This window comes from Labrus bergylta, chromosome 19 (genome assembly GCF_963930695.1).
Source record: "Labrus bergylta chromosome 19, fLabBer1.1, whole genome shotgun sequence".
NCBI lineage: Eukaryota > Metazoa > Chordata > Actinopteri > Labriformes > Labridae > Labrus > Labrus bergylta.
Window position 1 is genome coordinate 7,073,798 of NC_089213.1, and position 24,182 is coordinate 7,097,979.

Here is a 24,182-nt window from a genome sequence, read left to right on the forward strand (position 1 = left end):
TTAATTTGACACCAAGTTTGAACGTTAAAACTCAGCTTTGAAATTTTTTTTTGAACTTCTTTACTGAACACATATGACTTTGTGAATGTCAAGGTCAAAGGTCAAGTGTCACAGTTCCCCTTTTTAACCTTTCTTTTAATATCACAAGTGAACTCTTGAAGGGTTCAGAGGGGTTCATCTGACAACACTCACTCTCGTTGCCCTGCTAAGCGTTGCAGCATTATTGCTGTGAAAGTCAACAAAGAACAATGAAGAGGAATTAACCGTCTTTGGGAGGGAGGGCCCAACCAGACTCTGGAATGGCCACTCGAGGGGTTCACATGGAATTAAATATGGCTTTGTAGTACTGAAAATAGGTGAAATAGACCACTTTTTGAAGGTCTCGGTCTAGTCTTGGTATCAAAATCAATTTACTCTGTCTTTACTTCAGTCTCAACTGGGCGGATCAAGGAAGGTTCATTTATCTCCCCCTGCCTTTGTCTTGATCTTGGTCTCGATCCCTAAATGTCACGGTCTTGTCTTGGTCTCTGAGTACTCTGGTCTCAAGTATATCTGGGTCTCTGAGTACTCTGGTCTCAAGTATATTTGGGTCTCTGAGTACTCTGGTCTCAAGTATATCTGGGTCTCTGAGTACTCTGGTCTCAAGTATATCTGGGTCTCTGAGTACTCTGGTCTCAGGTATGTCTGGGTCTCTCAGCACTCTGGTCTCAGGTATGTCTTGGTATCGGAGCACTCTGGTCTCAAGTATGTCTGGGTCTCTGAGCACTCTGGTCTCAAGTATGTCTGGGTCTCTGAGCACTCTGGTCTCAAGTATGTCTTGGTATCAGAGCACTCTGGTCTCAAGTATGTCTTGGTATCAGAGCACTCTGGTCTCGGGTATGTCTTGGTATCAGAGCACTCTGGTCTCGGGTATGTCTTGGCCTCTGATATACGACAAAGTTCCTCAGAGAATGCAGAATTGAATAAATTCACACGTGGAAGCAAATTGTTTCAACCTTTATTAAACATAGCTTGCAAGAGATAAATATTACAAAGTTATTTCCTCCAAAATTAGCTTATTTTTTCAATCAATGCATAATTGTCAATCAACTGGCAGTATTCAAACAGCATTATTTTCTTTTGACTTTTTTTTGAAGACCGTTAAATATCAAGTATGTGCAAAAGGTCAGGATTGATGTCAGCAAAACAAAATGGACTTCAATTCTTCTGCATTCGATTCAAATTGTCTGTTTCTGCCTCCCCAGAAGGTCGTTTAACTTTTGTCTACATTATGCAAAAAAAGAAAGAAGAAGAAACGCTTCTACGGGTCAGATTATAAAAACTGATGTTGTTAAGTGTGTCCCTGTTTGAGCGACAACTGATAGAGAAAGCCAAAGAGAGGAGCGACGTCTGCAGGAAGTCGTCACTGATTCAGAGTCGGTTCATTACGTCCGAGCGAGAGTTCAAACATGGCCGCTGCACCTCAACAAAAAACTTTTAACTCTTTAGACACCAATTCAAAAGTGAAGTTGTTCAAGAGCTTTTTGTGATTTGAACATTTCACTTCAATTATGGCTCATCAAAAACTTTTAAATGACTTCCAATTGAACCCTGTTTGACATTTCTCAGACACGACAGGCTTCGAGCGCTGCCCGCAGAATACCGGGCTTAGAGCGTCAAAAACTCTGATACCAACACTGTTCATGTAATTCAACATGTAGCCAATCAAAATCATTTTTATGGAGGAGGATCGACGCAACGTGTGACATGTTTAAGACGCTTTCTGAGTTCAATGTCGAACATCCAGACGTTAAAGTCTGAATCCAGAGAATCAAAGTCGGGATTCTGAGTTTGAAGTCAGGATTTGTAGATTTGCTTTTGGGGACATCGTCTGAAGTTTGAGTCTGATGAAGAACAAGATGAACTTTTTTGTCCTACTAAGAGGGAGGTTTGTCTTGGGCTGCAGCCATAAAGCACGAGGCAGCCGGGTCGCAACAGAGCAGCGCCGTCGGCGAGTTTCAATCAAAAACTCAGAGCACTTTTCACATCTGGCTCGTATCCTCTTCCCAACATTTGGAGTCTGAAATGTTTAAAGTTCAACGACTGGCTGAATCTGCGGGGACAGAGATCGCCGGGATTTGACCCGGGTCAGACGGGTAAAAGCGGATCCTCACAGCGCCACATTCAAAGTGCTTAAATCCAGAGCGAGTTGAGTAAACGACTCTCGGATGTCAAGCATCAGAGAGACAACAAAGGAAACGATCCGATGTTTAACAGGCTGCAGACTCACTTTCTCTGAATCAGTGAAAAACGTTCCTGCAAACTTTCAAACTCGTCCTGCAGCGAGGCGACTAATCCAGGGAGCGTTGGAGAAGCAGAGGAGGGAGAGAGAGAGAGAGAGAGAGAGAGAGAGAGAGAAAGAAAAAAAGAGAATCCCAAACATTTTGCACATTTGTTACACAATAATACACAGTGATCACAAAACGAAATGACAAGCTTCACAATATTCATGGCTTTTTGTTTGCTTTTCTACACAATATACAACCATTTAATTTCTTTTTTCAGTACAAGGGAGGAAAAAAAATGCTTATGTACAATAAGTCATTATTACTTCAAACCTAGCAAATATCGTGTCATTTATTTCATAATCAATACATTTGTTTATTTTTTTTTTAAACTGCGATAGAAAGAAAACAAGAACTCAATCGAGGAGAAAAGAATGACTTTTGAAATCTAAAAAAAAATTAAAATTTGAGAAGACTCTGCAGTCCGAATACGAAGGTGTGTGGATGCATCTGCGAAGGATCAGAGAGACAGGAGTTCTTCATTTTCACTTTCAGCTTGGCTGCAACGAAGATGCATGAGGAAAAACTGCTGAAAACAAATCGTGACCGGCAGAAAAATGTTTCGCTCAGACGTTAAAAACATGAAAATATATTCATACATCCGATTCAAACCGTTTCAAAAAGAGGGAAAACGGATTTTTTTTACAAGATTAGAAAAATGTTTTTACCATCTGTGATTTCATCCTAGGTAGTTTCAAGTTATCGGTTCATTCTCAAGACGGTGACGGCAGGTCTGGGTTTCTATCTGCAGAGTGATTGTGTTGAAGCAGAACACGCTCATGTGACAGACACAAACACGTGTGCACACAGAGTGTAGCATGATGAGGACAGGAAATGACATCAGGTTGTAGTTTGGACTTCAGAATCAGACACTCCTGAATGAAACAAACTTAGGACCAGAGGCCGTGTATAAGACGGGAACATTTCTAAAGTGGAGCCGTGCAGAAGTGCCAGGAACCTGCAGTTTTTAGTGTGTCCAGCAGGGGGCGACTCCACTGAGAACATGGCTCTACGTCTTCTCAGGTGATTTATCCCCTCAGGAAAACATTTTTCCAACAAGTTTATGCTCTCAATCTTTAGTTCCAAGCTGTCTTTGATACAGTGTGATGCTCATCTTTTGTAAATTATGGTCCAAATTACAGTCTGAAAAAACAGAAAGTAGGGCAGGATTTACGGCGGGGCTTATTGTGATCGACAAGTTGTTACCATGGTGTCTTAAGAAAAGCCTTCAGCGTTTAGTTGAACAAAAAGACACCCTGAAAATCTCACCAGCTCCAGCCTCTCATTCAATGATGTTCACTTCTGGCTCAGTAAAAACAAAATGCCAAACCCGAGGCTGTGATCCGACAAGAGTCAGCAATGTTGTCCTCTTATACACGGTCCATGATCAGGATCAATGAGATAACACGGAGATAGATCAGGTTTGTCTTTCATTTTTTTTTCAAGACAGAGAACTTAGATCCATCTTCTATCCAATGGAGCCTCGTCCAAAAACATGTGTAGCTTTAAGAAGCTAACAGCATTAGCTCAGCTTCAAACAAAGAACTAATGTTTGCCTCTCACACAGATTCAGTTTAGATTCAGAAAAACGACAGAATCGAGTTTCAGAGCTGCAGACAGACGGTCTCCATGACAACCAACACTGAGCAATGAAAACAAGTGCGGTGAATACAGAAGTGCTGCTTTGTTAACTAGCTAAGCTCGTTAGCTGAGCGGCTAATCAACAGTCGTCCATAAGAAGTGCCTTATTTTCAATTTCAGAAAATAATTTAAATGAGCCTATGTGAGAGGTTTCAATGGCTTATGTAGAGGCTTGAAGTCATCTGGTGAAATTCTTGGTTTCATATCAGGGAACTATCGTGTGATTTGCAGAACCAGCAGTTTAGCGCCCTCTGCAGACTCAACCTGGGATTACTCCAACACACGTTTACCTCATGATGTGAATCTTTGCCCACGTTTAGTTTGAGAGTCCAGCTTTATTACACTGTCTGTGAGTTTTTAAACAGGGATCAGAAGAACAGGTCAACTTTAAAGACGATTCAAAGTGTGTGAGTGACTGAACTGTAACGAGAAGTAACCAGCAACCTGAACAGAGACTGAGGATGAAGGTAAAACAAACAAACACTGACCTGTAGTGCTCCGCAACAGTGTTGGTCTCATGTCAAAAATGAACCTTTGCCTGAATGTCTCACCACAGTCAGGCCTTTTTTGTTGTTAGAATTACAGAAAAAAAAAACACTTTTGGGCTAATGCTTGCTCACGGTTGTCATTCTCCATGTTTCCACTGCATTCAAAGACTGTGTTTGGTGATTTTTAACTAATCAGTAAAGCTCAGTGTTTAAGGCCCCTCTGCTAAAGTATTTCCCCCCCGAGCAGGGACTTTTAGGACGGACTTACACTGCACTATTTGAGGGCGTTTATGACGTGATTTTAGAGTCACAGGGATGAATTTCAGCCCCTATCACATGTTGTTTCAAGTGCTGTTTAAAGAAGGGAGAGAGCACCGGAGAGAGCATTTCTGGCATGTCAGAAAGTCTGGTCGTACAACTGCACACAATCACACCCTGATTGCGCTTGAAAATGGCGAAACAGCGTCTGAAAGCGCCATGGTGACATGCCGAGAAATTAGGAGGCCGGGTCTGTCGAGCTGTGGCAACAGCAAGCATGCCAAGTGTACATGGCTCTCCTTTGAGATACAAACGAGCAACTTCAACTTCCTTTGTTTCTGACTTCAGCTTCTGTCTGTGGGAGTTCTCAAAGGAAACTTTATTGACACTTTGTCAATGCTCCGTCCTGATTTAACAGAGTGAGCACGATTGGATCGTTCCGTGTTATGATAGGACCATTGGGTGTGAGCACATAATTCGTAACTCTTAAGGTGTGTGATGACTTTCCACCACAACATTTGTACTATGATACCGTGTTTACCTGACCTACGAGAATTTAAAAATGTCCCTGGCACTAAGTTTGGACAGTGATCCCTCTAAAGGTTCCTAGTCCCTAAAGAAAGCGCCTGCAGTGGAAACACTATTTCAGTAATCTCAGATCTCATGATGGATTTGTTTGGCCTCAAACCTCTGACTCCTGCATTGAGAAGGGGAAGAATTTGTCTTACACCGACTGATTTTTCAGGGATTGAACACTGACCGAACATCTGATCAGACCAGATCCACATGAGTCCAAACTGAGACTGAGGTCCAACGTTAACAGAGACCAACACCGGCAGAGGAAATCAGAATGTCATCTTTCATCATCCACAACATTCAGGACATCTCCAGCATTCAGACCCAGACCGCTCTCTACTGTAACATTCTTTTGATCTTAAAAAAAAAAAAAAAAAAAAAAAAAAAAAAAAAGTTTTCCAATTGGAAATATGCAAAGTGCTCCTCTGGAGTGAGGCGACGCGTGTGCAGAGCGTGCACACAATGATTGATCCGTGTCTCTCTCATAAAAGATATACTCCACATCCTTTTTTTCCCTCTGAAGCTAGGTACCTATACATAATCCATACAGATATTTCAATAGTGTCTGTTTTTAGCTATGTTGATTATTATCGTCTCCGGGGGCTGATACCTCTTAGGTACGCCCCCCCCCAAATTCATCTGGAGACGCCGCAAAAAAACACAAAGAAATGAACAAACCGAAAATTAAAAGAAAGAAAGTCGGGAGGAGGAAATAGGAGGGGGACAATCAGAAAACAATCTAAAATATAACAAGAAAAGGAAACCCGGATTCTCCAGGTTTTTTAGGTACATAATCTGTGGTTCGGACGCACAAAATGTGTCTCCGCCTTCAGATTGAAGTTCTTCCCACTTTCTCAAAGAACGCGTGATGCCGAGAGGAGCCAAAAGGGTTCAGTCTGTGCATACTGTAGAACCAAAGGGAGGGAGGGAGGGAGGGAGGGGGGGAGTTTGGGGGAAGGAGGTGAGATGAGATGGAGGGAGAATTCACTCATTTCTTCCTCTGTGAATACTGGATCGTCCTCCGGCCCGTCGGCTCCCCTGAGCCGGAGTCTGAGCGAGCAGTCGGGGACGTTTCTGTCCTGATTATCAAAGATTGTCCCGCGTACATCCATCGCTAACACCCGCTAACAGCTGCTAGCAGGAGAGAGGCTGAAATGAAGAAACCGATGAAGATGATGCCGGATGATCAAACAGGATTCTTCTGCACCGTCTGTCAGTCGTTCTCTAGTTGGTCGCTCTGATGTAGGCGGGGTCTCCTCTGGATCGTGAACTTTTTCGACCCTTTCCACCACGAGATGAAACAAGTGAACGACTCTCCGTCCTCTTTTCAAGAGCTAGCAGAGCCGTAACTACCCGGTCCGTTTCTGTCGTCAACATCTTCCACTTTGTCTCTTCAAGTTAGCGAGCTAACACTTTTTACAAAGCTTCAAACTTTATGTTGCATAGCAACCAGAATGCACCCTGTTGATCTTCTGTTACTAGCAATAGTCACGTGTGAGCCTTATAATCAGGAGAAATAAATCCTAAGTGACCGAGGCCTAGAGGCTGTACGATGATCCTCGTCGCTCCACCAAGAGACGGCAGAAAAAAAAGAAAAAAAAAAAAAAAAAGGACCAAACACAAAAAGAAAAAAAAAGAAAAATTCAAAAACAACTGAAGCAGAAATGGTACGTTCAGGTAGAATAATAATAATAATAATAATAATAATAATAATAATAATAGTGCTACCAACAGCGATAATAATGGGAATTATAATCGTTAAACAACGCTGACGAAGAAGATTTTTACTAGAATAAGAACGTTTGAGATGCACTGACAGTTTAGTGTCTTTGTCCGACTTGGTGGGTCTCGTGGGTTGGTTCAGGTAGGCACACGGACAGGCACTGCATGCGATGGGGGGTGGGGGGGAGGGGGGAGGGGGCGGGGGGGTGTTTGATCTGGGAGTGCTTCAGTTTGGGGGTAGGAGGAGAGAACAGGGGGTGGGGCTTCAGGAGGGGCAGGTGGGCGGGGCTCATTTCTGTCCGGTGATGGACTGCGATATGGATCGTGGCGGGATCATGTCCAACAGGTACTCTCTCTGCCGGTCCGCTAAGCTGGAGCCCTTATGGGCGCCGACCGCCGCCGGGTTAAGGTAGGCAATATTTAACCCTGAGGGGAGAGAGAGAGAAACAGAAACACTGAAGGTCAGTCCTAATCTACTTCCTGTAAAGGTTTCTGTTTCTGAACCAAGATGGTGGTCTTGATACTTCTGGTTTGTAAATGGCTGCAAGTTATCAGAGAAGGCTTTACTGCGTTTAAACGTGTGTATTCAAGATGAACGTAAATACCACTGTTACTCACATCCCGTTTGTTGGTTACCTGGGATGTTGTAGATCTGGCGGCGGCTGTCGTGCTGCATTCTGTTGCTGCTGCCGCTTCCTCCGCTGCCGCAGTGCTTAGCGCTGGTCATCCCCATCAGGCTGCTGGCCACCGACAGCTGGGAGGCCTGGGCGAAGTTAGACAGGACGCCCCGCGCAGAGTTAGACAGACCTCGCTGCATGGACGCCTGAGGCTGCGGGGCCTGGGGACGAGACAAAAGGAACGGTAGCACCGTTTCTGGTAGAAACTGAGCAAATGACACAGGTGATGAATTTCAAGTAAACAGAGAATACTCAGAACATCTCTGTTTGTTAAATGTCTCATTGGAGGTGGCTGTACCTGGCGGAGGGCATGATGTCGGATCATGGAATCAGTCTTGGAGGCGTTGGGGCCGGTGGCGGCCGAGCTCGGGGAGAGGGCCGCCTGCTGCTGCAGCCTCTGCTCGATCTCCTGAAAGTTTACACACAGACATAGAAATGTCAATTAACACAGATCTGTAAACGTGTAACAACCTCTTAACACTGATCGTCTTAATGTGACAGAGCCGCTGACCTGCTCCTGCTGCAGAGCCTTGACGAAGGCGTTCTTCAGCCGGTTGGTGTGTTCCGCCTTCAGAGCCTTCTTCTGATTGGACGTCATGCACTGCTCGCAGAGGATCCGCCCACTCTTCTCCTGCTTCCAGTGGGGTGTGAAGTCGGTTCTGCATTGGGCGCAGAAGAACGGCTCCATGCGGGCCAGCGTCCCTCTGAGTTTACCTGCAGGAGAGAGAAAAGGTTTTTCTTATAATCATTGAGATTGAAGTCGTTTCTCATCCGTGTTCTCGGGGAACTTTTCTGTCTAACTTCCTTCAGTTTGAGTGTTTTTGAAAATGGTGTAAACACTTCTGAAGTTCTCACCCTGACTGTCGAGCACGCTCTGCACCACCTCCTCCAGGCCCACCATGTAGATGAACTCGCTGTTGGCGGCGGAGGGCAGGAAGTGGAGTAGGGGGGCGGGGGGTTTGGGTGGAGGGATCTCCAGCAGGGTCTTCTCCAGCTGCTTCCTCAGGGCCAGCTTGGCGGCTGCCTGGCTGCTCGCCTGGTCGGCCATCGAGCTCACGCCTCCGCTTGCAGAGCCCGACATGTTGGACGGGCTGACGGCTGAGGCTCCGCCCAGTCCGCCGCCTACCCCGCCTGCTGCTGCAGCTGCCTGCATGTGGGCCAGGTTCATGTACATGGCACTGGAGCCTGAGCGCTGAGAGGCTGCCACCTGCTGGCTGGCCTGCACGGAGACACACACACACACACACACACGGGTTAGAGAGGCGGCGTTTTAAATGCTTTAAAGTATTTAAGTAAGTATTAAGTATTAAAACGACTGATCGCAGAGCAGACTTCAGTGAAGGTGTGAATCTGTACCTGCTGGTAGCTGACGGTGTTGCCCATACTGGAGCGGGACATCCCGGGTTTGGAGGACATCCTCTGGCCCTGCAGCTGGGCGGGGTTTGGGGCGATCACTCGCTGGGACATCAGCATGGGCGGCAGGTTGGCGTTGGCTGCTGACCTGATGACTGTGTGACCCTGCAGGGAGAAGGAAAAAAAATACACTTTATTAAAGTGACTTAAGTCTGAAAGAAACGAGATCAACCTGTTCTGAACTTCATGTTTTTATTTATAACCTTAAAAGGCAAAAACTGAATCCAGCCAACGCTAACGAGATAACAGATTTGAGGACTGATGTGGAGACGGCTCGCAGGCACACTTTGGAGAATAAACACCTTAACGTTGCCGGCCAGCGTGGGAATGGCGCAGCGGGGGGCCAATCGTTGAGTACGGCACGGTACGGATGGCCGCGCCCTTACACTCTGCTTACTCTATATTTTCTGTCACATCAGAAACAGTCGATAACTCTTAATGTAGTGGGAAAGTTCACGACAGGCATAAAGGTTCATTTCAACAAACTGATCCCTATGAAGTTCAGTAAATGTGTGTGTGTGTGTGTGTGTGTGTGTGTGTGTGTGTGTGTGTGTGTGGGGGGGGGGGGACTCTGCTTGGTAACAGCATTCCTCAGCGATGAGTGGACTTCTGCAGATCAACAACACAAACATGAGTCATCTGTGAGCCCACAGCGCTCCGCTCCCAGAAACTCAGCCTTCTTTCTTTTGTTCTTCAGGCACACTTTGAATCTGGGATGTTAACACGCTATAAAGAAGTCAAGTGATTATCACACGACTGAAGCATTTTCCAGCAGGCGTGCGGAGAGATCTCCCAACGTGCAACTGGGCAGCGGCTTCATGGCCGAGGCTCCAATGATTATTCAACAGAAAACAAGTGAAGCCTGCTCGCTGTCTTTTGAAGCTTTTTTGGCATTTTCATTGTTTAAAAGAGAAAACTTCCCAGAGTTGTTTCCTTTAGTTTGATGTCCACATGTTTCCAAATAAAGGAGCCTGCTGGTGTCTCATGTTACATCCTTACCGTGCTCCTTTTCTCTCTCTCACCATTTTAACTTTTTAAAAGCTTCTTCAGCTTCAACTCCTCAGATCTTCAGTTGCTCGTTTTAGTGTCACACTGCAGCTGGTCAACAAGAAGAAGCTGCTGCAATGTGAATATTGGGGCTAAGAATCTTTGGGTGTCTGACAATTCGATTCCATTCTGATTCTTGGGGTCACGATTCGATTTAGAATCTATTTTTGATTCAAAACGAATTCTGGATTCATGTTTCAAAGTCTATTTTTGAATTAGTCCATACTTCAGGAACTACTCCAGTCATCTGTGAGACTGGCTGAATTCCTCGCTGCTCCATTTGGCGTTCTTGTCAGTTAAAGAGCCAGTTTTAGCACTAAGCAGGGGTCTCATATCTCATAAGATATGAATCTCGATTTTTTTTCCCCCACCTCTAATGAATCTGGCTTCATCTTTATCCTCATCAACAGGTGACTCATCCTTTAGGTTTATTTTTAAACAAATTCATCTATGAATATACTCTGCACAAGAATCAGAGTCGGCTTCCTAAAGAGCATAGAGCATCGGAAAGTATGCAAATCAATCGACAAGCCTCAAATGATTCCAGGTAAATGATCGTGCAACAAACAACGACTGTGTGGTGCCATCAGAGAGAGTAAAGTGAGTCAGAGCAGGCAACATGTCTGCAATGTTTGTTTTTACACCAGTATTAGATTTTTTAATCACACTTGAGTCAGAGTGTTCTGATCCTGTTCTCTTTTTTTCTCTCTCTCACTTCGTTGTCATAAATTAGTTCTGGGGAATATAAATGAGTTATTTTTGTTCTCCTTCCTCGATGTCTGGTTAAAAACAAGTCAGAGACAGTGGACCGCTTTTTGGTTTGACTGCTCGTCCTTGGAATTGACGTAAGGGATTGACGGGGGCGCTCATTCTGTGCTCAGGTTTCCTCTTGTGTCCAGGCGTTACGTTCTAAACAGATATCAGTAAGTTCAGATAATCGTTTAGTCAAGAACATTCTCTCTCTTTCTCTCTCTGGGGCGCCAGTGGCCTCGTGGTTAGTGTTTGCGGGCCATATACAGAAGCTATTGTCCTCTAAGCGGGTTTGAATCCGACCTGTGGCTCTCTCTCTCTCTCTCTCTCTGAGCTCTGACTCTATCCACTGTCCTGTCTCTGAAGTAAAGGCATAAAAAGCCCCAAAATAAACCTTAAAGAAAATGTTAAATAGTACATTTTCTGTTCAAACTTCTGTTCAGTATTTAAAAAGAGTTGATGTTGATTAGCACTGTGTTACATCACGGGGGAATTGTGAATATCATCACGAGATGAAACAAACATGGTGATGACACAAAACGACTAACCATGAAGTCTGCCTCTTTTTTAAGCTCCATGACGTCTGTTTTTCGAGCAGGACTAAACGCAGCATGCATCTGTTTGAGTAAGCGGTACCTGAGCCATCAGAGAGAAGGCGTTTGTGTTGACGTGCTGGAGCTGCACAGAGCCTCCATGTTTAAAATGTACACAAACAGAGTGTGTAGTGTTCACACTGATTTAACTGTTAATGTTCCCAGTGTGGACAGCAGGGGGCAGCAGCTGATCAGGGAGCAGACTGAAAACAAACCAGGCAGAACATCTCCATCCATAGGCTACAAGCTACAAGCTACAAGCTACACACACACACACACACACACACACACACACACACACACTCACACTGAATACTTAATAGCGGCTCAACATGTAATGGAGGAGCAGAGCTACGTCACGCAGGAACAAAGAGGCAGCCTCACAATCACACATCTTTAAAAAACGTCTTCACGATCTCACACACTCACACTGAGCTGTAAAAAAAAAAAAAACAATCTTTGCAGCTGGACCGGTGAGATGTTTAAGGACCGGAGGCTGCAGATTGATCACGTTCACCTCTGAGCTCTGTTTTCTGTCTATTGTATGGATTTTTGACTGTTGTAGTAAAAACCAGCAAAGTCAAGACCAAGACCAAGACCAGGACAGAGTTCAGTCAAATACAAATCAAATAGTCAAGAGACAGACCGGGTAAGATGAAGGACTGATGGTCCCGTTAAAGGAGTCCTCCAGTGATTTCAAATCACAGTTTGATAATGAGGAGTCACAGCAGGCTCATTAACCAGAAGAAATCGTCCTGCAGCAGCGTTTCTGCAAGTTTCAACACATCCAATATCTGACTTTTTAAGACCTTTGTCATCGTTACTTCAGAAATATTTCAAGTTCATACTCGCAAAGAGAGGTAGGAAGTGTACCTAGACAAACCTAACCCAAATTAAAGTCAATGGATTTAATCTGTGCATCCACAAAAACATGTTACGCCTCAACAACCGAGCACTGTTGACCCAAACAGTGACAGAACGACAAAATAACTTTGTCTCTGATCAAATCTGCACAGTTTGCAGAATTGGCTTCAGTGTTTTAGTCTTGTTACAGCGAATCAAAACATTTTGTTGAAGTTAACTAAGCAACATTTAAGGCAGGGTTGGTAATTTTCAAAAACTAGCATGTATATTGTAAGTAGCATTCCCTCAGTGCTCCGTCTACACCCCCTCCCCTCTGCGCTCCCTCTAAAGCCACGGACCTCACTTGCATGCACGAGCGGCGTTGCTCCGGAAGCGGACCTCAGCTCATGCTTTGAGTGTGGACTAGAGCACGCAAGAGGTAGAGAGCGAGCAGGGAGACAGGGAGGCGTCTGAATGGTTCATCAGATTGGTACCTCGTGGCAGACATTGGTCTAAGTTGTTACAGCCTTACAACTGCTACAGATGATGGGTTTTCTTTGTTCACTTTTCAGAGAACATGAGTTATTCATTTCAAAGTGGATCTGGAGGAAATGACCAACCTTTAACTTCATAATCTAGTTATTTTTACCACCTGTTAAAATCTTTTTACTGAACTACTTCAACTCCTGCAGACTCTCTGAGTGCTGCAGGAGTTCAGATGTTGTGACTACATCCTAAATAAATGTGACATTCTCAGGATTCAGTCTAATATCATCCACTAACAGGATCGGATGAGCTGTATTTCAAACTGCAGAACTTCTGACAAGTGTTCCCAAACGCTTTACCTCCCGTTGGCTCCTACATTTACCAGAATGCAATGGGGTCGTCTCTTCCTCGTTGATTGCCCATGTCCTTTCTAACTCAAACACCTCAGAGAGCAGCAAGAACCCCGAGCAGAGAGCAGAACAGGACTGATAATGTACCTGAAGTATGAAACTTATGTGATGTAGAGATACTCGAGTTCACTCTGTGTTCAAACACTCAAGATTCAGCTCAGTGTCAGCCTGATGATTTCTACGTTTAGCCGCTCTTTATCTCCCTCTTAGGGCGCACAAGGAGACGACTCACAGTTATACCAAACCAACACACCTGCTACGTTGTTCTAAGAGCATCGTAGTTTCTATTTCTTGTGAGAAACAATCTTAAACTTTGTAACAGACCGGGTTATAATATTATGGAAGAAGCCTGAGTGACGTAACTTTCAGTCAACCCAACGACAGACTGAGAGCTGGAGCTGAGGCTGGATTTAAGACTCTTGATGAACCGTTACATCGTGCCCACCTGTCAGCTACGCGCCTAACTGTGGATAACACGTATCGCTTTCAAAATCAAAGCACACACTGACCTGTGCGTTGCGGAGGTTCTGGGGCTCTGGGTTGTGCATGCCCGGCCTCACAGGAAGCTTCCCCAGACCAGCAGAGCTGTGGAGGGGAGGGGGCTGCACGGAGGACGCCGCGTTCTGGACCACCGGGACCTGAAGGAGACGTTAAAAAAAAAACACAAGAGTTAACCAGAGAAAACATGACTTTGATACTACAAGTAACTTCCCGACGGTGACTCGGGCCACATCAGTGGTAGCATAATTATTATTTAGTTGTTATATTAAGAGAATAAATGTTGGGAATAAAGGGGAACATAAATATATATTATTACAAGAATAAAGTGGAATACGACCAGATTCAAGTTGTATTTTTACAAGATCAAAGTCGCCACATTGAGAGAATAAAGCCATGTTTTTATGAGAATGGGGCAGCAGTAGCAGTTCGGTCTGTAGGGACTTGGGTTAGGGATCGGAAGGTTTCTGGTTCGAGTCCCAGTACAGAGTAAGTGTTGAATTTGGACTGGTTGCTGCAGAAGCGGCCAGTTTACTGCTGAAAGAGAGAGAGTGGGGAATGACATGCACGCACCAACCACTACACTACCTGCGCCCTGAGAGCATTTGGTTTAATTTGAGTGCAGGAAATGTTTTTGTTAAGAAAATAAGTATCATGTGAGAGAATCCTGGTCTCAGTACGTAGGGGGAAAAATTGAGTCGAGCAGCCCTAATTACAGTCAATTAAGAGGAAAGAAATCTGAAAATATTCCAGTCAGAGGCGCTTCAATCGGAGAGTTTAGATTTAGATTTTTTTGGTTAAAATGTAACTGAAATCTTTCATTCAAACAGTTTGCTAATAATGTAATAGTTAATGAAATAACTGCTAAAGCTCAACTGCTTGGCGTCTTAATCTCTCTAACTCGATGCTAATTAATGTATTAGTTTGAATTTAGTATTAATGATCTGAACGGAGCCGCAGCTGTCACAGAGGGGCAGTGGAGGATGAAGAACATTTCCCTCTGAAACGCTGCAGAGTTAAAGTATAAAACAGCAGAAAATAGAAACGCTCAAGCCGGGTAAAACGTTGAAACACTTCAATACTGTACCTGAGGATGGTACTCGAGTAAACGCATTAAGGGTGTTACATAAGCAAACACACCCCTCTGATAGTTTCACATCGTGGATTTAAAGCAGACACCCGATGGAGGCTCAAATTAACCTGCAGGTCGGGGTTTGCAACTGATTTTTGTTTTTATGTTTGACAAAAAAAAAAAAAAATCACTCAAAGCTCTTCAATTTCTCTTCATAAAAAAATAAATAAATGATTTATGATAAATGATAAAGTTATGGACTCTCGCTCAAGTCCCCAAAGATCAACTTTGATTTACAGTCTTAACATGAGAAAATATGGGAAACATCAAAGGGGGAGTGACTGCTTTGAGGACCTGTAACTCTTTCAGCCTCCAGAAGCTTTTCAGATTCTCCAGCAGAGTTTAGAGTGTCTTCAGTGTTGTGGTATTAGCATTAGCAGCGGGGTTAGCATCATCATAATCATCATAATCGTCATCATCACTGACCTTCTGCACCACGTTCTCCTTCTGCATCTGACTCTGTCGCAGCTTCTTGAGGAGAACCAGACGAGCCTCCTCCAGACGCAGCTCCTCCCTCAGAGCTTTGATCATCTGCTGCCGCTCCTCGCCTGTCTTCCCCTGAACACACACAAACACACAGACAGAGAACGGTTAGTGAACTTCAGGGAACTTATCACACTCCTCTGATCTAAACAGCCTCTTAAGGCCCTGACTCTCAAAGCAGACAAAGAACTAGTGGTAACGAAGGCCGCCTGTGGCGTCGCCTCACGTCGCCTTTTATCTTGCCCAAAAAGTTGCACTTGAACACACCACAAAGACTACAGCCGACTGCCAACCACCACGTACGTTCTGGAAACACCTCTCCATGCCAGCAGGCGGAGGTAGTCGGTTGTTCTGATACAAGAAGAAAATTTTCACACAGCTGTCGCTCACCACTCGTACTATAGGTAGCTACTAATGGAGAATAATGTCTGATAAAAAGTTGAAAATGGCGCTGGCGTTGTCAGCTCTTGGTCTTTTAGTGGAAAAAGAAAAGAAGAGGTTGAGGAGACAAATAAGGAGAAACCGCACTAATGGGTGAAAGCATGGATACTACAGCAACATGCTCAAGGAGCTTTACTGAACCTGAGAGGAGAGCTGGAGAGAAATGAAACCTCCCAACAGCCAATCAGAGAGATTCCTCTCACCAACTGCAAAGACTCCGACGCTGCTGATTCAACATGCCGAATTGGCTGAATAAAGGCAAACGGGCCGACGGGGAGCAACGGAGCTAGACACACCACAAAAACTACGGCGACAATCGCTCACCTTCGGTCCAACTAGGGCCGACGGCAGACGATCTCCTCGGTGTGTCAGGGTTTTTAAATACGCCTCGTGAAGAGGTATCAAGAACAGCGGTTTGACATCTGAGTTAGTGTTATACATGGTTTCTTTATATTCTCATGTTTGATGCAGGACATTAAGGTTCGATGTTTTGAAGCATTTGTGGTAAAAAACAGGTGAAATGACCTTTCACCTTTCTTGGCTCAGAAGCCACACACTTAAACCTTACAGCTGTTTTATGAATCTTAAGTCCTTTTTCCTCCACTCCAAACATCTGTACCATGACAGTCTAAATAGAAGCACATCAAACCCCAAGCTGTGTGACCTATCTGCTGTGATTTATTGTCTTTAGTTAACGTTAAACCCAGCTAGAAGCCTCTCCTGTCTCCTGCGGAGGACTGTTATAAAGACTTGAGACTAAGATTGGACAGAAAAGCAACCAGCTGCACAGAACGATCAAAATAACGGCATCAGGCGGTATATATTTAGAGTCACTGCATTTAAGGAGAGACGGGACATCGCACCTCCCTCCCTCGCTCTCTCTGATCACCTGCAGAGCAACTTGAACTCTTAACAGTTGAGAGTGAGTGCAGATCCTGTACTAGTTTATCGATCTAGATGGAGATCTTACAGGGATAAAGAAAAATGCAAAAATGGTAAGCAGTATACTTAGACCGCCCAGGTACGGGTCAATGTGTGAGAGACACTTTCATGAAGACTTTATAATTAAACTTCTCAGGTCAGATAATCTGAAATTCCAGATAAAGAATCACATCCCTGATTCACGGGTCCTTGCGTCTGAGTTTCCCTCTTCTTTCGGTTTATGCTTAGCTTTAGCTCATCTAGTTTATTACGCCTCACGCCTTTGCAGAGCAGTCGGTCAAGTACATTTTTTCTGCTTGCTCTGTAAAAATCTTCCTGTCCTGGAGAACCGTTAACGTTGAGGACCTCTGTTCTCCTCTACTACTCCTGCTAGTGACACTAAATCCTTCTGTATTTAACTATTTAATTTCCTTCCTATAGTTGATTTCCATGAGGTTTGCAACAGATAAACCTCCTAAGGAAAGCCGTTTTGTGCACACTCTGCAGCTGAAACGTCAAAGTAATACACTCATGATATTTCTCCATCCAGGGCTGCAGAGGCAGATGTTTCTCCGACACGTTCTCCAGGTGGAGGTTCAGGTGTGAGCACCTTCCAGTGGTTCAGTGAGGGCTGTTAGTACCTTGAACATGTCCAGGTTGGCCTGGTGGAGGCGCTCCTCAGGTCGAGGTGTCGTCCTGGGACTGGACGCCTCGTTGTCTGACAGGATGATGACGTCTGGAGACGGAGTCCGTCTGTCGTGGTCTGTTTCACTGTGACAGAAAATAAACGAGACAAACAAAACAATGAACTTCAATGACCTCCGGAAATATAGTTCTTGACTTCTAAACTTGATTTTTATTTACTTCGTTTATGTTTTTTTACAAACCATATAATTACAGACAGCAGCTTTGATGCACGCTGGTCCCAAAATAATTTCACCCTGTCATCTTTTGTAAAAGAATGTACATTTTGTATTTGAGGCGCAATAGTATACCACAATGAGCAGCAGAGTAAACAGTGTTCTTAATGTTCAGCCCAACCCTCCACTGCTGGGGATTTTATTCTCACCATCTCCTCCCGGCGCTCATGTCCACCGGCTCGTCCATCATGTTCTCCTTGCCGTTCTTACTGGGTCCAACATGGCCGCCGTGGCCCCCCAGCCTCAGACTACCATTCATCTTCTCCTCGTACGCGGCCCCCATGAGGCTCTGGTGGTGGAGGGAGCTGGCTCCGGGGCCCTTCCCGTCCCCCAGGGGCCCCGCCACGTCCAGAGCCGCCAGGTCGGCCAGGTCTTTGCGTTTGAGCAGGGCCAGCATCTTGAGGCGCTCCATGGCCTCGTGGCCCTCCATCTTCAGGCGTTTGGCGAGCGCCTCCTCTCTCTCGCTGGGCGACTCCAGACCTCGCTTCAGCAGGTTGAGCCTCAGCGCCTCCTCAGACATCCGCTCCATCCTGCAGGAGACGACAGGGGGAGAAGAGACATTAAACATCAGGATCTCACAGTTATATAATTTACACGTAAAGGTTGACAAATGTTTTGATACCAGTAGTATCAAATAGAACATAACCTTGTAAAAAAAAACAAAAAAAAACTTCAGATCTTTCGTCATGTTTTTAACCAAGAGCAGCCGTGAGTGAAAAAGAGAGAGCAATGTTGAAATATCACAAATACATACAGAAACATGTCCAACATGTTTGTTTTTTTGGAAATTAAAAACAAGAAATGACACTATATTGGGGGCCTGGCTAGGACTTCTATGTTTTGTTGCCATGGCATCCAGACCATATTATTTTTTACTACCATCATATTAAAGTATAAAATTCTGGTATCATGTCAGCCCCGATGCTCAAGCAGCCAGAGGAGGTTTATGAGAGACTCTCACACCCGTGTGACGTCACATCAGCTGCACGCTGTGTCGCAACATTTCTGTGACTTTAACGTCGGGACATTTCAGACGAGCGGACTGACCACCTGCTGGGTTTGAACTTGTTTCTTGTGATCTTTTTTTTCCCATTGTCTCTCAAAAAGGTGAACAATAACAACGACGACATCATGAAGCAGTTTGTTAAAAGTCTGAGTTCAGTCTTTGTCAGCTCTGTCTGAAGGAAGAGACAACAGACAGCTTTAAAATAATTGTCACTCAAACAATGTCCGGAAATTCTTGCTTTCATTACTAATCTTTCCAAGAAAACACTGAACTCGCCAAATTCTCTTCGCAATGACAGAAACACTGGTTTGACTTTAGTTCTTCCAGGAGAGATCAATCATTGAAATCGAGAATGTAAATGGTGACGACACCAAAAAAATTGAATAACAGATTAGAGTCAGAACCGCTGAAGTCGTCCAAAACCTTTTTTGATACGTCAAAGATTCCTTCACTGAGTGAGGGAGATTGATTCCTTCGTCACAATTTCTGAACATTTTGTTGAAGCATTAATCAGAAAGCAGGGAGAGCCTCTGGTCCTCATGGCTGCTTACTGATATCTGTAACATAAAAAAGCCTTTCAGAGGAGACTCTCTCTGTGTACCGTTGGTCATCATGACATACCAGCACACCTGGAGTCTGCAGCCATATTCTACATAACCTCCTCTTGAGTTCAGTCTGATTGGCTGGCACACTGACTCAGCCTCAAGCAGCCAATCAGGAAAGACTGAAGGAGAAGGAGGATGCAGGCGGATGGAGGGATTCTAGTCTAGGTAAGACAAATGAAGACATTCGGGGGTGCACGTTTCTGATCTTTCATGCACATTAACACGTGAAGACTGCAGGCAACATACTTCAGTAGAAACCAGAGAGTATGGAGGCCTGGAAGACATCACTGGCATACTGATAAACAACCCTGTTACAAAAACAACAATAATGTCGCCTATAAGAATTTTTTTTTTTTTTTTTAACTCGACAGATAAATCAGACGGCCGATATTAGCATATCAAAGAAAAATGTGTGTTTCTCTGTCCTGTTGTTATTCTGGCCAATAAAGGCTTTTGTTGTCTTATTTATAAATCTTTTTCACAAGTGTTTGAAAACACTGCATTTGAGGGATCAGCGCAATAAATCAGAATCAGAAATACTTTAATAATCCCAGAGGGAAATTCCTTTCAATATCTATATAAATCCATCTGTAAAGATCAAGAAGAGATCTAAGTAAGATATAGGCTGATATATCAATGTCTGAATTCACTCCCTTATATTGGTATCGGCAACAAACATCCCAAATGGGTCGGGCCTTTAAAAAACTACTCTACTCATTATGTATTTCCTTTTTGGTCACCTGTTTAACATTTGTTATTTTGTATTTTTTCTTTGTTCTGTTCTGTTCTGCACTCTGATGTCACGTTAGCTGTGTTATTCACTTTCATGCACAAGAAGAAAAATATCCAACTGGATAAGTAAAAAGCAGGAACATGAAGATGATGAAAAACGACACTCTTGAAGTCGCCCCGGCACCCTCAGAGTCGATGCATCAGCCTGAATCAAAGACTAAACTCTGAACATCCTGATCCTGGTCCAGCCCTGACTACGGTGATGCAGGACTATCAGAGGGTCACTAAAATCCTTCAGACTGATCCTTCACTGAAAATGTAATCTGTTTAAAGTGTCCTGCCGGATGGAGGGACCTCCATCGTTTGGCTGCTGTGCTCACGCAACAAAAGACGACCCCGCAGTGTGAAACGAGGCGATGCTTAACCCGAACGACCTGACTGACCTGAGATCAGTGCAGTGACACGTTAGCATGCACCACGGATAAATAAATGATCAGCTGATGGTTAACTCGTTCAGATGGAAATGGGTTGAAGACTAAGAATAGCCTGGTTCTGTACTTCACCATGACAAATACACAACAGCAGTGTGTGTGTGTTGGCATGTGATTCATACCAGTAAGGAAGACCTTTGTACGGACGACAACATCCCAGTCTTATGAGCTCATTAGCTGAGCCATGTGACCATGCAGTGGACCAATCAGGGCGCAGCAGCAGAGGGCAGGCTGGACGAGGATGTGACAGAGCAGAAACACTTCCTGCAGGGCTGCGTCCAAATGCATCACTGCGGATACTCCCTGTATCTGTTTTGTTGCACATTATTGATGCATACTGTAATTTCTCCTCACTGTTTTGATTCTAAAAGCAACAGCTGCTCCCCCTACTGGCTGGCTGCAGTATAGGTCATAAGCTCTGCCTCCTCCATGTTGACAGATGGGACAAGGGTCAAACTATAAAAACAAAAATACATGTCAAAGAAATTCTTCTCAAACGTGGTTTCTCTCAGTTAGTTCTCACTGTGCTGATTTATGCCCAAGGGTTATTTTTTTGTTGACAAGTTCAGTTATAATTAGTTATTTGATGAGTTAAAAAGGGGTACAAGGGGGTGCAGATGGCCTAGCGGTTAGGTTGGACCCCATGTACGGAGGCTGTAGTCCTCCAAGCGGGCGGCCCAGTTTCAAGTCCGACCTGCAGCTCCTTTCCCGCATGTCATTCCCCACTCTCTCTCCCTGGATTCCTACTCACAACACCATGATTGACAGCTTTGTTGACAAATGAGGCTCCTGCGCTGCTAACACAGAAGTCATTGAACTCTCCATAACCGTGAGAGTCTGCTTCAAGCCAACATAAGGATCTATTCTGCTGTGGACTGAACTCACCTAAAGGGGTTCTTTTTACGGTTTATCGATTAAATGTGTTTTTGTGAGAGGAAGGGGCGGGACTTCATTATAACACCTCACACAGCAGATATCTCCTGCACAGACTACGAAAGACAAAACCAATGCAAGTATCCATCTTTAACCAAAGTCAGCGTTTGCGACGTTTAACCTTACATTGCTGTTTTCTCAACACCATTCTGTACGGTTGGATCAAATAACAGGAGGCTTCGAACAACCCTGCAATAAAAAAGTGTTTCAGTTTAGGATAGTCGGTCATTGTTTGAAGACTTGTGACCACACGCAGCACATTGTTTCTGCATGAGTCAGAGCTCGAGTACATCAGTCACATGAAACAACAACAGCTTCAGGATGTGGCCCCGACATATCAACCCCCGAAAAAGTGACTGTATGAGGAAAATGGAGGAGCCCTAAAGTAACATCCAACATCGACTTCTGTCTACAAAAGATCCCGACATCAAAACCACTTCAAGGATTTCACAGCTGCTCAGTTTTTAAAATGAAGAAGAAAGTCAGCACAGTTGCACAGGAGTTAAAGTCGCTCCTGGTTTCTGCAACAGCCGGCAGTAAATTGAGCAGATAGTAAACATGGAGGGCTGCTGTCACTGAGACTGACCTGAATGTGATGTGATAACTAGACACGCTCTTGCACTTAGCACACTGTGTTAGCATATTAACCATTAGCTCCTGTGAACTTTTAGAAGCAGAGAGGAAGCATATTCCTCCCAAGTTGCCTGCTAGCTCATGATGCTAATCAAGCTAAATTTACAGCCTTATTCAAAGCAGATAACATAAACCAAGTCAAACACACGGGTGCCGGCTGTGAATCTAGTCTCAGTCTCCCCGTCTGATACCCAGTCTTTGTCTTTTAAATACTTTATTTTCGAACCCTGTTGGTCTAAACTAAGGAGAAGTAGCTGTAATTTTAAAAAGTAAAAATCTGAATCTTAAAAAGAACTCGTTCATCTTTGATCCCTACGTCTGAATCGTTCTTCTCTTCAGGTGTAAACTCAAAATGCAGGCTATAAACATGTTTACGGTGCATCCCCATCAGGAAAACAGACTAATCTTGCAGATTTCAAAATGAGCCTTTGTTACACCTAACAGGTATTTTACTGAGGACCCGACCAGAAATGAGCTTCTCTATTGTTCAGTATTTTGACTCACACACACACATGACCTTGTTTGCTAAGTGTTCGTGCTTCAGCCGCTGATGAATCGATTTGTTTTCTTCGTCTCCAAATTGTCAAAACTTAAAATTGTTTGTTGAAGCAAGAGTTAGTTGGTTTCCTTCCACTGTCAACAACCCCAAAAATATTCACTCCGCTTTCAGAGGAAAAAAAAGAAACAATATTCCTCACATTTAACGAGCTGCAAACGGAGAATATTGATCGAGTTTTCTTTGATAACCTAACGAGTCGGTTTGATAATAAAGCAGTGGACCATTAATCGATTGAAGAATTGTTGCAGCTCTGCCACTGCTCCTAGCATTGTTTTTTTTTTAAAAGCATGTTTTATGGTGTTTTTTGTTGTTGTTGTTGAATAATAAATATTACTGACTTCCATTGGCGTCTTCTACACTGTTTGAGATCAGCGTGATCTGAGGGACACACTGCACTCTAAAAGTAAAGGTTGAAGTATTCACCGAGTTCTAACACAGCCTGTTCTGTGTGTGTATTGATCATGTTTGACTCTTTCATTCTGGCCTTTCTTCCTCGGCGGTGAGAGACGCTCCATCATGCGTGACCAGACCACATGCAAATGGATGCTCTCATTTGCGGCGCTGCATCGCTGCATTAACATCACCTGAGCCGGCGCTGTATTTTACATGAATGTCATGTGCGCCGCAGTGTCATTGACTGTAATTCAGACAGATTTAATTGGCTTGTTATCACTTAATCAGCTTCCTATTAGCAAATTATTCCTGCTGGTGTCGTCCTATCGTCTCCCCTCATCTATTGTATCATGGAGCTCTAATCTGCTCGTTCTGTCCTCCTCTAACGTCTCTGTTATCCTGCTCTCATCTTCAGGGAGGAGCCTTAATGATCAGCCCTCCCCAACACTTCTTCTTCTTCTTCTCTAATTAATTTGTGACGCAGCTGCGGAGCCGAGTCGTCGCCTCCATTTGCTGAGAGAGAAACAAGAGCAACCTCTCGGCCGAGCCTCCACCTTTAATGAGCCGGAGAGCACCGCTGAGAACGCCGCTGATGAGCCAATCAGGGCCGGACTTGTGCTGCGCGTCAGTAACTGGCACCCCACACCCTTTCCCTCCCCACTCCTCCTCCTCCTCCTCCCGGCCACCGCCGCCGCCTGCCTTTACATAATATAATGACTGTTTCAGTCAGCTGCTACACAAGCCGCCACACACTCTCTTTCTGCCTCTCTTTCTCCTCAACCAAACCCTCCACCCCTCCCCTCCCCTCCCCTCCTCTCCTCACCCCTCCATAATCCCTCCCACCCCACCCCTCCAGCTTTGGGCACTGTGCCAGGGCAGTGCAATAAAGGAAAAAGAAAAAAGACATGGCGAGGGAGAGAGGTAGAACAAAACGGAGAACATCGCTCCACCTGGAGCTAAAAGTACAATTCTTCTTCCCTGACACCCAACACCCGGACAAACTTGGACAGGTGGACATCGCCATTAAACACCTGGATGAAGGCTTCCTCACGCCGTCTGACCAGACAAGTCGCCCTCTTCTCCGTAACAAACCAGCAACTAGACAGTGCCCAGACGTCCACGTACAGCATTCCAACAGAAGGCAGGATTTTGTTCCCCCCTCTCCTGCTCCAGCTGTACTGTACCACAAAGAAAACCCCTCCCTCCT

The 24,182-nt window shown here is 44.6% G+C and overlaps 1 protein-coding gene across 5 annotated transcripts in view; it reads right to left on the minus strand.

Annotated features, from left to right (window-relative positions):
* Positions 1 to 984: 984 nt before the first annotated feature.
* Positions 985 to 24,182, minus strand: part of gatad2b (GATA zinc finger domain containing 2B) — a 44,881-nt gene continuing 21,683 nt past the window's right edge. The window contains exons 1-11 of one of the 5 annotated variants that reach the window (XM_029278205.2): positions 24,007 to 24,151; positions 17,773 to 18,153; positions 17,345 to 17,474; positions 15,285 to 15,416; positions 13,738 to 13,866; positions 9,043 to 9,204; positions 8,542 to 8,905; positions 8,198 to 8,400; positions 7,985 to 8,095; positions 7,646 to 7,847; positions 985 to 7,435 (exon numbers count right to left, since the gene is read on the minus strand). In XM_029278205.2, coding sequence (XP_029134038.1) covers positions 7,299 to 7,435; positions 7,646 to 7,847; positions 7,985 to 8,095; positions 8,198 to 8,400; positions 8,542 to 8,905; positions 9,043 to 9,204; positions 13,738 to 13,866; positions 15,285 to 15,416; positions 17,345 to 17,474; positions 17,773 to 18,152 — 1,950 coding nt within the window. In that variant the 5' untranslated portion in view covers position 18,153; positions 24,007 to 24,151 and the 3' untranslated portion in view covers positions 985 to 7,298. Of the gene's footprint in view, positions 7,436 to 7,627; positions 7,893 to 7,984; positions 8,096 to 8,197; positions 8,401 to 8,541; positions 8,906 to 9,042; positions 9,205 to 13,737; positions 13,867 to 15,284; positions 15,417 to 17,344; positions 17,475 to 17,772; positions 18,154 to 24,006; positions 24,152 to 24,182 lie in introns of those variants that run through there. The other 4 variants (XM_065947950.1, XM_065947949.1, XM_065947948.1 and 1 more) reach the window with 4 other exon arrangements.